A 17,582-nucleotide genomic window follows, 5' to 3' on the forward strand; every position below is an offset into this window, starting at 1 on the left:
GATAGTGTAGTTGCAGAATAAACAATTTTTGAGCTTAAATAATAATATAACCAAAAATATTTTGACAATAAGTGCTTATAGGAAAATAAAACAGAGATTCTAGAGATGGATTGGAAAGCCTGGAGTTGAGGCATCAGAAAAGTCACCACTGAGACAATGAGACTTATTTTGAGAAATAAACTACATTTAGGAGCCAGCCAACGAAAAGTGTGGAGGAAGTAGGTCCAGGAAGAGATAGCAGCTGTTGGAAAGAAGGGAAGAGGCAGGGGCAAGGTTTGTCCAGTTTGGTGGAGCAAATAAATGCCAGTATGACTGAACTCTAGTGCCCAAAACAGAAAAATGAAGTCAGCAGGGATCAGCTGATGCCCCAAAGGTTACGATGCTTTACAAATCAATATAGGGAGCTCAAATTTAATACTAAGCTTATACAGTCATTTGAGCCTTTAGCAGCAAGTGCCATATTTTGATTGATGTGCAAATATGTATATATGTGCCTATGTGTGCATATGTGTGTGTGTGAGAGAGAGAGTGTGTGTATGTGTGTTACTGAGGCTGCCGTGTAAAAATGAAGAGAAGAAAGAAGAGCCATGGTCAGAAGACAGGAATCAAGCAGTGATCCCATGGGTTCAAGCTTGAGTGGTGGTGATAAAACTGAAGGGAGGTAGGCAGGTTTTAGATTTAGTTTGGAGGAAGCACCAATAGACCTGAAGACAGGTTTTATATGTGGGATGAAGGAAGGAGAAGAAAAAAGGATGACCCCTAATTTTTGACAGAAGCTACCAGGAGGTGCCATTTACTGAGATGGGAAAGGCCAGGGAAGAAGCAGCTCTGAGATGCTATCTAGACATCCAGGTGAGAAAGTCTAGAGGCAGAGTATATCTAGACTGTTCTTAGATCAAAATAATGCATCAACCAAGTTTCAGAAACTCACTGACTCTATAGTCAGCCTTGAATATAAAGGCTCCTAAAGCCCCCCAAATTCTTCTGAGTATTTACAAGTCATAAAACATTCTCTTTCTTCTTTTTCTTCATTTTTTAGGTTTCAGAACGAATATATATTCACTATATAGGATTAACATATATTCACTAATATAATTCAAATATACTGAAATATAGTAGGGAAAGAAATGAAATACTCTCACAATAATTGTAAAGATTCACTGCACACCTATCCACAGAAACAAAACTTCTTGAGGCAGGTTAAAAAACAACATAGATGTGCTCACTTCAGCAGCACATACACTAAAATTGGAATGATACAAAGATTAGCACGGCCCCTGCACAAGGATGACACGCAAATTCATGAAGTGTTCCATATTTTTACACATAAAAAGATGCTCAACGTTGCTCATTATTAGAGAAATGCAAATCAAAACTACAATGGGATACCACCTCACACCAGTCAGAATGGCCATCATTAAAAAGTCTACAAACAATAAATGCTGGAGAGGGTGTGGAGAAAAGGGAACCTTCTTGCATTGCTGGTGGGAATGTAAATTGATACAGCCACTATGCTAGAAGGTATGGAGATTCCTTAAAAACAAGGAATAAAACCACCATATGACCCAGCAATCCCATTCCTAGGCATATACCCTAAGGAGACCAAAACTGAAAAAGACACATGTACCCCAATGTTCGTTGCAGCACTATTTACAATAGTTAGAAGACAGAAGCAACCTAGATATCCATCAACAGATGAATGGATAAAGAAGCTGTGGTACATATATAATGGAATACTACTCAGCCATGAAAAGGAACATATTTTGAGTCAGTTCTAATGAGCTGGACGAACCTAGAGTCTATTATACAAAGTGAAGTAGGTCAGAAAGAGAAATATAAATATCATATACTGACACATATATATGGAATCTAGAAAGATGGTACTGATGAATTTATTTTCAGGGCAGCAATGAAGAAACAGACAGAGAACAGACCTATGGACACGGAGTGGGAGGGGAGAGGGTGAGAAGTGTAGAGAGAGTAACATGCAAATTATATTACCATATGTAAAATAGATAGCCAATGGAAATTTGCTGTATGACTCAGGGAATTCAAACAAGGACTCTGTGACAATCTAGAAGGATGGGATGGGGAGGGGGGTGGGAGGGAGGTTCAGGAGGGAGGGGACATGGGTGTACCTGTGGCTGATTCTTGATAATGTGTGACAGAAAACCACAAAATTCTGTAAACAATTATCCTTCAATTAAAAAAATAAAGTGGCAAAAATCACACACATAGTTTCATAGTTGATAATGTTTTCTCTTCTAGTAATTTCTTGAATAATCTAAAAGTATGATTGTGGAGTAAAGTTATTTCCAGCATCACACTCAAGTTGGAAGACAGCCTGAAGTATACCTAACCCATGTTGTGCTGTTGTTCGGTTGCTAAGTCATGTCCGACTCTGGGACCCCATGGATTGCAGCATGCCAGGCTTCCCTGTCCTTCACCATCTCCCTGAGTTTGCTCACATTCATGTCCACTGAGTTGGTGATGCTATCTAACCATCTCATCCTCTACTGCCCTATTCTCTTGCCTTCGATCTTTGCCAGCATCAGGGTCTTTTCCAATGAATCAGGTGGCCAAGGTATTAGAGTTTCAGCTTCAGCATCAGTCCTTCCAACGAATATTCAGGGTTGATTTCCTTTAGGATTGACTGGTTTGATCTCCTTGTTGTCCAAGGGAATCTCAAGAGTCTTCTCCAGCACACAGTTCAAAAGTATCAATTCTTCATCAACTCCATGAACAGTATTAAAAGGCAAAAAGATATGACACCTAATCATAGTTCCCACCAAAGGAAGATTTCTTAAAAAATGTTTTTAGGAAAGGATCACAATATTTCAGTATCTCCAGTGACAAAGCTCATGCACTTAACAAGTTTATTTTTTGGCCACACCATGCTGCTCCATGAGGGATCTTAGTTCCCCTACCAGGAATTGAATCCATGCTCCCTGCATTGGAAGTGTGGAGTCTTAACCATTGGACAGCCAGGGAAATACTTCAACTCATTTTAATAACTCTGATGGTAGAAATGTATTTCTTATACTAACCTGAAAGCTTCTATCTTTAAAGTATACTAATTGGGTCTTTTTTCTTCCTCTGAAGCCTAATAGGTAACATCTAATCCATCTTTCTTGAGGAAGGCTGTTCACTATTTCAAGGCAAAGATTATGTCTTTTCCAACTGTTCTTTCTCCAAATATTGCCAGATGCTTCCCATTGCCTCGGTAGCCCAGTTTCCAGAGATTTCAATTATCATTGTAATTCGCCTTTAGAATAATCCAGGTTACCCATACATCTTTTAAAAAGTTATTCTAGAAGGTGTCTTCTGGAATGATTAGCCTAGAATAGAGTACAATGTCAATATTACTTCCCTTGATGTCAATGTAGTATTTAAAGGCTAATATTGCATTCATGTGGAAAAGGTAATGGCACCCCACTCCAGTACTCTTTCCTGGAAAGTCCCATGGACGGAGGAGCCCAGTAGGCTGCAGTCCATGGGGTCGCTAAGAGTCAGCACGACTGAGCAGCTTCACTTTCACTTTTCACTTTCATGCACTGGAGAAGGAAAGGGCAGCCCACTCCAGTGTTCTTGCCTGGAGAATCCCAGGGACTGGGGAGCCTGGTGGGCTGCTGTCTATGGGGTCGCACAGAGTCGGACACGACTGAAGCGACTTAGCAGCAGCAGCATTGCATTGCATTCATGTATTCAACAGGCATATCTTTTGAGCTTAGGATGAACGACTACCTAATATGAATTCCAATTAAGACCAACTTTACACACTTTGTACATACAGAATTAAACATTAGAGTGTTTATTTGTATTCTCACTGAATTTTTAATTTTTAGTTTTCTTTCTTTATTTTAATATATCACTATCTTTTGAGTCCTTATTCTGTAGCCTAATATAGGCAGCCTGTTATCAACATATTTTGGGTATGGATGTTTAAATATTTACAATAACGAATTCAACTTTATTAGTCCATCTTCTACAGTGACATCATAGGAAACCTGCCAACTACCTTAGTATCGTTTAGACACAACATTCATTTATTAGCCGAACTACAAGTCCAGCAAATCAAATGCCAAGGAAAATGTAGTCTTGTCAGTATAATCTGTGTTTATTGAGAGCATGTTGACCTCTAGTCACAAACCAATTGCTTCAGGCAAAGCATTCACAAATTTGTTGCTTAAAGTTTGTCCTCGAGTTTTCACAAATGACTCTCAACCTCCCCTAAGTCTTCCCTTAGTAAATATTTTTTCTCCAAGTTGAAAATCTGGGACATTTGTCTCCATGTAATCATCTGATAAGGGCTTCCCAGGTGGCACAGTGGTAAAGAATTCACATATCAATGCAGGAGACATAGGTTCGATCCCTGGGTTGGGAAGATCCCCTGGAGCAGGAAATGGCAACCCACTCCAGTATTCTTGCCTGAGAAATCCCACGGACAGAAGAGTCTGGTGGGCTACAGTCCATGGTGTTGCAACGAGTCAGACAGGACTGAGTGACTGACCATACACTCATGCACACAATCATCTGACAACTCTGATATTTCACTAAGTGATTGACTCATGCTAACAGTCCCTTGTATTGACTGAGTACTTTCAGTGTACCACATACTCTACTAAGAGCTTTAAGTGCCTATTTCATTGAGTCCTCACAAAAAAATGCCATGGGTAGATATAATTTCCTTCTTCATAAAGGGAACTGTCACTTGAGCAAGGTTAAAGAGTTGGCCTAGGGCCACATAAGGAATAAGCAGCAAGCAGTGTTGGGACTCATAGCAGGACTTCCTGCTCTTAACTGCTCAGTAGTTATTCAGCAGGTATTTCTTGAGGACCCAGCATGCAAATGGACTCTTTCCTGTTCCCTCAGGAAATGAGACACTCATCAGCTTGTAGATGTTCCATCCACGCCCTAATTAAACACTAATTATCTACTACGCAAACTCCTTTTCCTCCTTCTCCCTGCTGCAACTATAGCTTTAGGGCATTTCACTGCTTATTAGTAATCTTGGGAAATGAAAGTGGGAAAGGAAAGAGTATCTATTTACACTTTACACTAACTAGAAATACACTTCAGAATTTTTCCAAATACAAAGGGAGTCATTTTGTTACTGTTCATTCTAATAAAAGATTTGAGAGCAGAACACATCTCTTGGCTTACATGCAGGCTGAGACTAACCTTAGACTTTCATTTATTAATATTCCTTTGATGCCCTGTGACCATATATAACTTACCAATTTTAGGCTTTGTGTGGGCAGATATTTCTGTTGCTTAGAAATATAGCAGCTAGAACCAACTGACAAAAGATGTGTAGGAATGGCAGGGAGGTACGAGGAGGAGGGAGATTTCTGGCTCAGAGTATTTCAAAATACACTGCTACCCACAGTTCTTCCATTGCTGTTCTCATTTCAGCATGTAACTTTGAGAAAATACTTTAAATTATCAACACATTTGTTAAATATCTCAGAAGTGTTTCAATTCTAGAAAAACCCACTTGACTTTTCGACTTTTCAAAATAATCTCTATCCAAGCGCATGCTAACCCTTGCTTCAAACATCAGTCACTCTGAATTGCTTTGTTGGGAATCTTGCTATGCATCTCCATGCCCAGAGTCTGGAATCTTCCAAGCTTCTGTAGGTGGACATGGGAGTTACCTGATTCTGATCAAAGAGCCTGACCACATAAGGTCAGTAGTTCCTGAACTTGACTGCACAGAATCAATTAAGAAACTTTAAAATACATTAAGGCCTGTGTAGACTGCTAGAGGCTGTGATTTAATGGTGTAAAGGAGGGAGGGGGGATGCCTGGATGCTAAAATTTTTAAAAGATGTGCAGGTGATTCCAACGTGCAAATTTGGGAATTTCTGACATGGGAAGTATCTTCCCAGTTCTCAGTCCTCTATTAGCACTGCCTGCTCACCACTGGAGTGCAATTTGCTGTTGCCATCTTGGCCCTGTCTGAAGGGATCTGGAGGTCCAAAATACCAGGAGGCCTTGCTTCTACATGGTTTCATCTACCATGAGTTTTCCTATATGAATGGGCTTCTGGGCATGAAGCTTTTAGGGGGGAAAAAAATAGTAGCAATTTAGTTGTATCTAAGAAACTGAGGTTCTCAGGTGTTAGTTTACAAATTGCCTGAAGGATGGAAATCTTCCCCAGACTCATGTAGTTTTGTTGATCTAGCTTCTCCAAGTCCTTTAGCTCTTTCATATTATTGAAGATGAGAAGGAACACAGGGTATAAAAGAAAAACATTCACACCTAGTATTAAGAAAGAAACTCCTATAAAATCACCAAATCTCTAGATCAAAGCCTGAAAGACTCTAGTTGAGCTTACTAAACATGTGTGTAACAAGGCTACAGAAACAGAAAAGAGCTCAGGTGGTTCAGACACTTTAATTATATTTCTTCCACGTAGGCAGACTCCTATAGTCAATGTCTACCGAGTCCTTTGAAGCCCATGCCAGATAATCTTCCTCATAGTATATAATACTTTGAATGGTAAATGCTATAGTTAATCTTGAAAGACAACACTTAAAACTTCGGACACTTGTTTTCCTTCGTGTTTTAATTGTAAGCCTCCCAATCTGAAATAGCCACAGCACTGCCCCTTATCACATCACCCTATTTTAAAACTCTGCACACACTTACCACTTTTTGATATTTTTCCTGCTTATTTGTTTACCCCCATCAAAATGGGAGCTCCTTGAGACTACTGATTTCCTCTCAGTCAATGCTATGTCCCCAGGATCTAGAACTGTTCAATAAACCTTTAATCAATATTGGTTGAATGAATGAATGAACACTCCAACATTATCAGTGAGTACTTTACTAAAACAGTCATGTGAAACTCACAAATGATCCCCATGCTGTATGGCCTGGAGCCTCAAATTTATACATTTACAAAATGGAAGAAATAAGATATTGACCTCATAGGGCTATTGTGAGAATTACATGAGATAACACACTTGAAAGACTATAATGTATGGCATATATTAAGAACTCCATGAATGAAAAATCACATTACAGAAATATATATCTATGGTATTTGTACAACAAAAATAGTAACAGAAATACTATGATTTTATTTTTACCAATCTTTTTAAAACTGCTTTTCATTAACACGTTCTTTCACTATTGAGGAAGAAAATTGGAATGTTTTTATTTAAGCTACCAGCTGCTTGCAGAAGAAACAACACCAAACCAGGACCAAGAGGAAATGAATCCAGACCACTGACCTATATGGCTTCCAACAGGTCACTTAATAGGTACCTAAGGCCCAGTTTCTTAACTGTAAAATTCAGGTGGGAGAGTTAGGAAATTTAAGGCGGATCAACTGAACTCTGAGCTCTGAAGAGCAACAAGTAAGTGCCCAAAATATCAATATTCAATTTGTAAAACCAAACACTGTTTAAAGATTTATCATAATATTTGGCTATATTAGTTGAATACAAAAGACCTCAATAGTAAATTAAATTTGAACTATACATTATTTCCATAGCATTCATATATAATCCCATTTTTACTGTTAACAAAAATTAATACATTTGAAGCTTTCTTATTTTTGCAGAATCTCCTGCTTAAGTGCATACTATATGCTGTGAAGCTTTAAGCTTTTCTTTATTTTTGGTCTACTCCAGAATTTAACAAGTTAAAAAAAGACAGAAGTGGAGAAGAGGTTTTCTAGAGAAATAATTCTCTGTTTAAAAGTTCTGTACTAATTATCTTTTAAAAGTTACAATAAGCCACATTACGAGGCATCCTTAGGCAGAGTTGTTTGTTTGTTTTACATATAGATCAAACATTTCCAGAAACAAGATGATATACAGTGAATTCATTCTTTTGGCCAGCAACTCTATTTTAACAGGGCTCTATTACGAATGATGAATCAATAAACCACCATTCACTTTCTTTGAAGTGGATGGACTATTGGCTTTCTTCCCAAGAATCCAGAAATAGGCCGTTGGTCGCCTGAAGCCTTGAACTTTGGCGGTCAATTCAGGTGCATTGTTCTCCTGGCTCTTAGTCCTTTCCTCAGGCTGGCTTCTTGAAATCATTTGCTCTGTCAGGGAGACCACACAGCTGAAGAGCATCCTGGTGATTCTTGGTTCCCGCTTACACTGGTGCATGTGGACTTACTACTAATACACCAAACATGAAGGTTGGAGAGGTCCCTTGTCATCTGGAAATTGGCAAAGAGGGAGCAGGGGGCAGGGCATAACCTGAAGATTTATAAATACCTCTTAACAAAGCCCCAGCTGATCTGTGTCGGGGTTGTACACTCTCTTCGTCTTCCCCTTACAGCTTTTCAATTTGCTTTCCAAACATTTCTTTGTTGCCGTTGGCTGCGGTGCACTTAAAAGAAGCACATCGTTAACCACAAAGAATGCTCACTGTTTTCTGTGATTCCAAATCACAGCACAATTTCCCAGCACTTCCTCAGCAAGCAGCCCGGCAGCAATTACCCCGCTGCTGAAGAGACTCCTCATCACAGCAAAGTTTTGGTGGTGGCAACAGCCAACCAGTGAGGTTGTAACAAATGATGACATCGGTTTCTGCCTCCATTCTCCAGCAATTTACACCCCCAAAGGAAGAGTGAATTCATTTTTGTGCAGATTTCAACAGGCACATCTGACAATGCTGCCCTCTTCTCCAACTCGCACAAACTAGGCATTCATCAACCCTGATTACTTTCCCCAAATGGCGACTCAACAGTTGCTAAGTGGCTTGGATGGGGGTGGGATTGCTCTGTGTCAGAAAGGGGCAAAGTACAAGGAGAGGACACGAATCTATCAAGGAAGTAAGCATTGAGTTAATTCACTGAGACAGAATAGTGAGGCTTTCCAAAGCCAAGGCGAAAGGAAAGACTGCTTCCCACCCCTGGAAACTCTCTGAAATACAGTGCCTGGAAGCCAACCTCAGTACCATCCCAGGAGTACTGTGTCCCTAAGTGAACAACTTATCTGATAGGTTACATGGAGAAGGGCTTTACTCCACAACCACGTTTCTCTCTTCTTTCCCATTTTGATGGTACCCGATTATACACCCTTTAAAGAAACATCTGCTCCAGGGTTGGAGGATTACAAAATGGACAGGGCCAATTTCCATAATACCTCATCTCTGGGTGTAGTTTTAAGAGTGTCCAAGCCAGTATACTGCCTTGAGGCAACAGAATCAAAATCTGATACTTCCATCTACAAGCAAATATCGCACTGCCCCCTGGAGGTAGTCTCATTGCATCCAGTCCTGAATTAGTGACTGGCAACCACTGAAAAATCTGGAGTTGCTGAGGTTTAGAACTCTTCTTTGAAGGGCAGGGGGAGGGTGGAAAGGGTGTGGACCAGGAAGACTAACTATGCACTAACTTCTTGTGAGTGGGGGGTGTGTGTGTGTAAGCATGAGGGAGTGAAAAAGAGGTGAATAAGTAAACGCTTGCCTCCCCATCTCAGCAGTGTAGAGTGGATACACAGTAATAGGTACTCAGAAGCGGTGGTTGAAGGGAGATTGACAGGTTGGTGAGAATGAGTGTGGTTGCACGGATTTGCAAAGATGGCCATGCTAATATCTTCCCCTCCCATGTGACCTCCTCACCATGGGATGTTGAGGTGGTATCTAGATTTCCTCTTGAATCCAGAGGGACTGGGACCACAGCAAAAGACACAGTCCAGGACTCCAAGGCCATACAGTTTCTACTTGGGCCTCTTGAGATGTTCACTGTTGGGACTCAAGCCACTGTTGGGAAGAAGCCGGGCAGCTGCAGGGAGAGGCCACATTCCTACCACAGTACCTGGGGAGGTCCAGCCAACAGCCAGCCTCAGTCACCAGTCAGAAAAACCAGTGAGAGAGCCTCCAGATGACTCAGTGACTCACCTTGGAGTGGACACCAAGTGAAGCAAAAAAGACCTGTCACCACCAACCCTGCTCAAATAGTAGCTTTGTGAGCAAAACAAACCACCATGTTTGGGGGGTAGTTTATACACAGTGATAGATAACCAAAAGAGGGACAAGGTCCCCTCTGACACTGAACATTTCCTAACACAGAATAAATGGGGCCTGAAGAGAATTGGAACCAGCCTCTCAGCCTTTCACCAGATTTCATAATTTGGGTTGATTCACTTTAGCTTTTTCCCTCTTGGTCTCAGATCAAGCTGTCCATGGGATATATCTCAACTGAACTTATGTGTGTATATATGCAAAACAGGGTGTGTTATACAAATTTGAATTGTGGCTGCTATTTACTAATCAGATTTTACTTACACACACACACACACACATACACACACACACACACACACATCTGTCATCTCTCAAAAAACAAACAGAAGATCTGGCAATACCTGATTTGCATTCCCACATAACAGTAATTCACATGTGAAAACTGGGGTTTCTTCCATCCCCTCTACTCTTCTGCATTACAATACTGCCTTTCCACTGGAGTCTTGTCACTCTTTTACATTTGCTTCCTGACCTCTGTATGGATTTGGGTTTATGACATCTGTTTCACCAACAATTCTCTGCCTGGCTAGTTGGGATTTAGTCTTACATAGTTATCCAGGAGTTAAAATTCTATTGAAAGAAGAGTCTTAATATCATCAGAAAAAAATAAAAGTCCAAATAATAATAAATAAAATAAAATATCTAAAGGTCAAGTTTTCTAATTAAATAAGAAAGAATGAAATAATATATACAGAAAGTAGCCACAAGGGAATGTGACTTGGACATCAGCTTAGGTTGTCATCAGTCATCTACAGTTTAATGCCATTGCCCCAGAAGCAATGCTTGGTGTTGTATTGTTTCACGCAAAGTTTGTTCTCACTGAAAGTAAAATTACATGAAAATCAAAGTTTCCTAATGGAATCACATACACAATGTTTAAGAACTTTATTTACCTTTTGGTAGAGTTGCTGAAGATGCCATTCACTGTACAAAGAATCTCAAATTAGTAGGTTTTGGGAGAAGATACAATTTCAAGTGTTGGAAAATGGAATCTCCCAACCTGGATGATCCAGCTGGAATTGATACATTTCTTTTTGTTTTTAGTGTCTGGGGTCTTTAATTTTATTAAAAAGGTTTTTAATCAATTTCCTTTCTACTTAACTGCTATGCATAATTTTTATTGTATATTATATGCCTTAAAATGAGTGAGCTGTGCTGTGCTGTGTGTGTGTTCAGTTATGTCCAACACTTTGCGACCCCACAGACTGAAGCCCCAGGCTCCTCTGTCCATGAGATTCTCTAGGGAACAATACTGGAGTGGCTTGCCATTTCCTACTCCAGGGGATCTTCCTGACCTAGGGATTGAACCAGTTTCTTGCATTTCCTTCACTGGCATGCAAACTCTTTACCAATGCTTAAGAAAATGGAGTAGTAAAGGATGTCAGTCAATTGAGAAAATGATAATCCTTTATATATGAAAATAAAAATTCCATTTCCTTAGGAATAAAAACAGAAGGGAAAGTTCTATTTCTTGCTCATTAAATATATTGGGAAAAGGTCCATATCCAAGGCTTACTGAACAGTATTATGTGTTTAGAAATTACCTTAAGAAAAGTTCTACGTTTCAAAACCCATCTGCTGCTGCTGCTGCTGCAAAACCCATCTAAAGGGCACTTAATTAGTTCTTATTTTCTCTTTACAAAGAGCCACCTGCAGTGTGGAAATACTGTAGTTTAACAAACTATGTTTGTGGTGTGCCCCTTATAGCATGTTGAAACAGAATTCTGCTCTTAGTCTTTCATTTGATATCAAACTTGATGGGCTTTCTAGAAATGCTACTCTTTGAGAAAAACATCAAGTTATCTTTAAAGTATACATGTTTTATGATACCACTATAGTAAGACTTTCCATGCTCCCTTCAACAAAACATTTAAGGATAGTTAAGGGGCATTTGATTCTGCCCATCCTAAAAAAAAAAATAGACAAGCAAAAATATGTGGCTCAATAGATGTTGAAATAAGGTACAGTCTACTTCATATCAGAAGAGAGCTGAATTACTCAGCTAGTGAGGCCTGTGTTTGGGGTCAAATTCTTGATTTACAAATTTAATGTCTGAGATGCTGCAGGAGGATTAAATTTATACATGAATGACTTCAACGGTGTAATTCTCATAAAACTTTATTGGAGTTGTGCTTATTTGGGGGAGGAAAGGACTAATTCATGAAAAAATAGACAACGGAAGGGTTTTAAAGTTTTTTTTGCTGTCATTTTTAAAACTTCTAGCCAGTTAACAGCTCATTGCCAGAATTAGCGTTAAAAATTAATGGAAATCAAACTTAGACGTCAGAAATAAAATTACTGACAAATGCTTTTTGGAATTTATCAGGTACATCGATTTTACTATCATCAAAACGTAATACATAGCCAGAAGAACTAGCTTTCATATGGATTAAGAGACTTTTAGCAAAGGGCAGTATTTTTGGATGAACTTTGATAAGCAACACTATATTCACCACGATGTTATATCATAGTGGAGAAGTGTTCAAATGTTGGTCAAGATCAAACAGACAAAAATGTCCAAAAACCTAAGCATCTAATCATTCCGATCACTTCAATTCTTTTTTAATTTTTTTTCCTATTCATTAAAATATCTGTGAACGGGCAACGTCTCTACTCTGGCTCTTTCAAAGCAAAACGGTAGCTGTCAATTTAATTTTGTTAGCTATTAAATAAAGTAAGTGGCATCACCGACTCGACGGACAAGAGTTTTGAGTAAGCTCCAGGAATTGGTGATGGTCAGGGAAGCCTGGCCTACGGCAGTCCATGGGGTCGCAAAGAGTCGGACACGACTGAGCGACTGAACTGAACTCAAAGTAAGTGAAACGTTTTGTCACTTAATATGGGGTTTTGCCTGAAGACTTCAGGTTTTGTAGGTTTCGCAGCTTCCTAAACGGCTCCCAATAGCAAGTTCCTAAGGATTCTTGGGGACCTTTCAGTCATTGCTGGCATGAGGTAGCTGACCCAGCCCCAGAGTTGGGAAGCTTCAGAAAAGCCTTCTGAGATCCACGATTCTAGACAGCTAGACAGCAGATGCCAAAACTCTCCGGTCCCTTCAACCCTGAGAGCCGTCCCGTAGATCCCGAAAGCCCAAAGATGTCTCCTTAACCATCAGGGATGACTGGTGGTGCGTGGCAGGTGTGCACTTGGGGCATGTATTAATTGGGGCTCAGGGGACAGGAAAGTGTTCAGAGACGGAAAGCTAGCCCAGGGTTACCGTGTTCAGCTTTCCGGGGGCTGGGCGGCGGAGTTGGGAAGTCCAGCCCCAGGGGCCTTGGGCTCCGGGGTGCAAGAGCGAATCGCAAAGGGTAGGGGAAGCCGGGCTGAGGCTGCGGGGATACGGGGGAGACGGCGGCCAGCCTCCGCCGGAGAGAAAGCCGGGTGGCCCAGGGCGCCCCCCAACCGCGCCTGCCTGCCCAGAATCCGGACCGGCCGAGGCTCGGCGGGGCAGCTGCAGGAGGGTATATACGCGCTTACCTGGAGGTAGGGCCGCCCGCGGGCCACCCCGCCCACGACGATGTCGGCCGCGGCCATGGCCCCGGTGGACGAGAAGCCGAAGCCCACGTAGCCGGCGGTCCGCACCTCGAGGCGGAAGGCGAGCCGGCCGCCCCGCGGGCCCCAGCTCAGCCAGTACTTGCCCTCGGAGTCGAGGAGCGTGCGGTGCGGGAAGGGCCAGCCCGAGCCCCCCGCCGCCGCGCGGGGGAGCAGCCCCCACAGGAGGAGCAGCGGCCAGCGGCACATCCTCGGGCGCGTCCAGCCCACGGGCACCTGGGCTCCCGCCGACTGGAGCGCGGAGGGCGCACGCGGAGCGGCGGCGCGAGCAGGCGGCCTGGGACCGCCCCCCGGCCCGCCCGCCGGGAGGGGCCGCAAAGTCGCTCTCCCTCTCAGCCCCGGCGGTCTGCTGGCTGAGCCGCCGACTCCATCCGCGACCCGCCCTTCCGGTCCATCCACCTGCCGCCTCGCGCCCCCGACTTTGTTGGTCCCCAAGGTCTGATTCAGTGGGGAGCGCAGTGACGGGCGTCCTGGAAGAGGAGAGGAGGAGGCAGAAGCCGAGGACCGGGGGTCGACAGAAAAGGAGCGCGGAGTGCTAGTGCTTGCCTGGGCAGTGTGGGCACGTCGCGGGGAACAGGGGGTGGGGATCCCAGGGGAAAGAATCAGAGATTGCTGAGCGAGGGCAAGTTTAGCTTAGCAGAGGTGGGGAGGACCTGAGTAATCAGAGGAATAATCCTGGGTTTGATGGACAGCAAGTGAGAGAAAGTCCCGTCCAGGGTAACTGCTTGACATCTCGATATTCGCTGCATTGGAAACCATTGTAAACAGCGATGCCCTTAACCCCACGGTTCACCTCCACCAGCGCATTTGGTTCCTGACCCCAGGAGTCAGTGCCCTGAGGCTTGCCTCTTTATGCCTGGTTTTTGTTTGGTTTGGTTTGGTTAGGAGAAATTCTGCCAAAGTACTCAGCCGTCAGCAGAGTAGGTCAAGGTTGAAAAATCATTTGGGAATTAAATTGTAATTTGAAGTCTTCCTACTATTTCAAGTTCTGGCCATAGTCGTGTTTGTCAAAAAGTGTTTTTGCCTCTTCTTTTACCTACAACACTCCTGTCTTCAGAATGCTAATTACTCAGTGTAACTGCAAATTACCTTCTTTATTCATTCATTTATTTATATTCTAAGAACGTTCTAAAACGTTCTAAGGTGGCTCATAAGATACAAATAATACAGAATAGAAAAATAAGAGCGGATATCAGATGAAAACAGCATGGGCAGGAAGAATATACAAATGGTGCTATTTGCGCTGCATTTGGAAGCTCCACACAAGCTGCCTACTTTGTCTCTTAGAGTCATGTTTCAGCCTGTTTTTTCTTGCTCTTGTTTTCTCTTCCCGTTCCTTTTCCTGTGACTTTCCCAGAGTTACCAGCATGATCAGAACTGTGCTCTCCCAACGACTCAGGCATATTTGACTAATTCCAGAAGGCAACCTTCCAGTGGGTCTGCTTACCAGGGAGTTCAGGAAATTGCTTGAGAGAGGATTCATCTCAAGGAGAGAGGGGACAAAAATCTATAAGTTTAGCCAATGACAATAGACCAGAGAAGAGAGGTGTTGAAACCTTGGGACAAGGCAAGAAATAAAAGAGCCTGTGAAGACTTAAAGGAACTGACCCGTTGAGAGTAGCCGCAGTAGATCCCTGGGCAGACATCAGAGGCAGCAGCATCAACTTCAGCAAACTAAGAATTTCATCCTTAGAACTGAGATTTTACAAGTACAGGGGTGTGGTTACTGCTATGGCTCTAGCCAGGAAGAGAAGAGGAATACAGAGAGAGGAACAAAATGGTGGACACAGAGACCAAGAAGAGTCAATCTTGGTGCTACATGAAACACAGGGATTTCAAGGGAGTTATGTCACTCCAGAATGATCAAAGGCAAACTTCCTCTTTGGTGACCCTACTTTTTATTCCTAGCATAGAGGAGCCTGGAACATGTGGTTACATCTACTTCATTGGTGGGGGGAGGGGTGTTATATAAATTCCAAATTCACGTCTAGAGTCCGATCCCTGTTTATTGTTCTGGCTTTACCTTCCATCAATCATTCTCATATCACTCACCCATTTCCCACTAGAAGGACATATAAAAATTGCCTCTAGAATCCTAAAAGAGAGCCCCGCTCTCTCCCATCACTCTGCCTTTTCAGATTGCTCATGCTCTGCCACACTTGCCTTTTCTTCCCTCCATTCTTTGAAGTATTTTCTAATCCTCCTTCCCACATTTCCATCAGATTGTGTTGACCCTTACACAGTGGGACTGATGTCCATGGAATGTTCTCTTCAGACCTCACTCCTAACATTTCAGTGTCTGTCTATAGACAGTTTCCTTCAGGAGCCTTTTGGATCAGAAACAGATTCTGGTTCCTTATTCTAACCCATTGCCTAGAATATGGACCACCATGCAATAGGTGCTTAATAAAGACTTGTAGGAAGAATAAATAGATGCATTTCAGATCCTCCAGGAAGCATCCTCTTAACAAAGATGGGCTGTGAAGGGAAAGCTTGGCCCCCTATGTGATCAAATGCTCTGCCCTGCCCTGGTATAAAGGCAAAATAGAAAAGCGACCACACACGAATACACAAAACAGAGTCTTAAATCGTTTTATTCTTTCATCAAGTAAGATTGTTGAATGTGAAGTTATTGCCTGTTGCTTGTCTGCAGCTGGCATTGCATCTAAAGCACCCTGAGTGCTCAAGAACTATTAAAACTAATAGAATCATCTTGAGATTAGATCAACAGAACATTATTAGCATAATTCACCTTCAAGAGATCCATTCTGCCTTGGGTTGAATTACCCAGTAAATGAAGACAAAAGAGACAATTTTATCTAAGTGTGCTTTATACGCTGAGTGGGTTCCCTGGATCAAAATCATCTCCCCATTCAATTTCATAAACTCTCAGTTTCCCAATTGGAAATTAATTACTGTACAACTGCTTGTTTTAAATCCTTAAAGAAAGCAGGAAGAAAGCACTGGTCCATTAAAAACTCAGGATATATGGCCAAGAAGAGAATAAAATCAGTAGCAAGGGGTTTCAAATTTATTTATTCACTATTGTTTTTGTAAAAATAATACTTCTTTCTTATTTAAAGCTAAAGGTCAAGAAATGCAGGAAAATATGAGTAATAAAGTCAATTTAAAAATATCACCTGAAATTCCACCATCCAAAAATAACCCTTGTATGCATTCCAAGAACATCATTCCAGAACCTAGAGCCATTAAAACCTTGAAGGAAGAGCCTGTTGAATAGGAATTTGCAAAGAAACAGGTGAATTACTTTTGAAAAACTCCACTTGAAATAAAGAATGACTCTAAGCCTGCCAGTTCCAGTCACATTTTTTTAGGTTTCTTCTCTACACATGTATCTAAAAAAGAAACAGAAAAGAGATAAAACTGGAAATTCAGTGAGGTCTGACTTTAGTTCAGTACATTCAACCAAATTACTCATTCTTAAAAATGAGTCATTTTCTCACACTTTTCAATCAGGAATTTTAAATGTGATGTTTATTTTGAATCCTCACCCATTCTGATACACAGCATGCCATCAGCCAGTGCGACTGAATGCATGCTGGGCTTCCTTACCTTGGAACCCTTGCTGCTGTGGAAGGTTTATTTATATTTCCACATTTGTCAACTGCCAGGGGGAGGAGGAGGATGGAAAAATGAAAACTCAAGAGACCCTGACAAGCCAGTGCAGAGTCCTTGGTATGAACCAGGATTGTCTGAACGAGGTTATTTCATAGTTAAATATGGGAGTATCATAATTTTCCTGTCTACTTGTGCCTAAGGTGCAACAATAAGACTAAATATTTATAAAGTTCCTGTCTTCTAGGGAGCTCAAAGAAAAATATTTATATAAGTGATCTCAGCAGTTCTCCAGCAGTCAAATAGGGAAGCTGAAGCATTTTCTCATTTTTGTCTATTCACTAAGCCTCTTGTGTGGATAGCCTTAGTTAATGCACAAAAGCTGGTCACTGGTTCAAGTTAACACTGTGAGTCAGTGGTAGACAAGCCAAAAATAGAACTTTGGTTTCTTTCTTTTT

At 41.7% G+C, this 17,582-nt stretch overlaps 1 protein-coding gene, 1 long non-coding RNA gene and 1 other non-coding gene across 4 annotated transcripts in view; 1 reads left to right on the plus strand and 2 right to left on the minus strand.

The window, feature by feature from the left end:
- The window catches only part of MOXD1 (monooxygenase DBH like 1), a 97,458-nt gene extending 83,668 nt beyond the window's left edge, over positions 1–13,790 (minus strand). Inside the window, exon 1 of one of the 2 annotated variants that reach the window (XM_027551572.1) lies at positions 13,474–13,790. In XM_027551572.1, coding sequence (XP_027407373.1) covers positions 13,474–13,737 — 264 coding nt within the window. In that variant the 5' untranslated portion in view covers positions 13,738–13,790. The remainder of the gene's footprint in view (positions 1–13,473) is intronic. The other variant, XM_027551571.1, reaches the window with a different exon arrangement.
- LOC113898939 lies at positions 1,219–1,322 on the plus strand. The gene has a single exon (XR_003512795.1). It is a non-coding gene; the product is annotated as a U6 spliceosomal RNA (small nuclear RNA).
- Positions 6,817–11,180, minus strand: LOC113898434. The gene is made up of 2 exons (XR_003512652.1): positions 9,595–11,180; positions 6,817–8,358 (listed from the first exon to the last, which is right to left on the minus strand). It is a non-coding gene; the product is annotated as an uncharacterized LOC113898434 (long non-coding RNA).
- Positions 13,791–17,582: the final 3,792 nt, after the last annotated feature.

Source organism: Bos indicus x Bos taurus, chromosome 9 (genome assembly GCF_003369695.1).
Source record: "Bos indicus x Bos taurus breed Angus x Brahman F1 hybrid chromosome 9, Bos_hybrid_MaternalHap_v2.0, whole genome shotgun sequence".
Classification (NCBI taxonomy): Eukaryota; Metazoa; Chordata; class Mammalia; order Artiodactyla; family Bovidae; genus Bos; species Bos indicus x Bos taurus.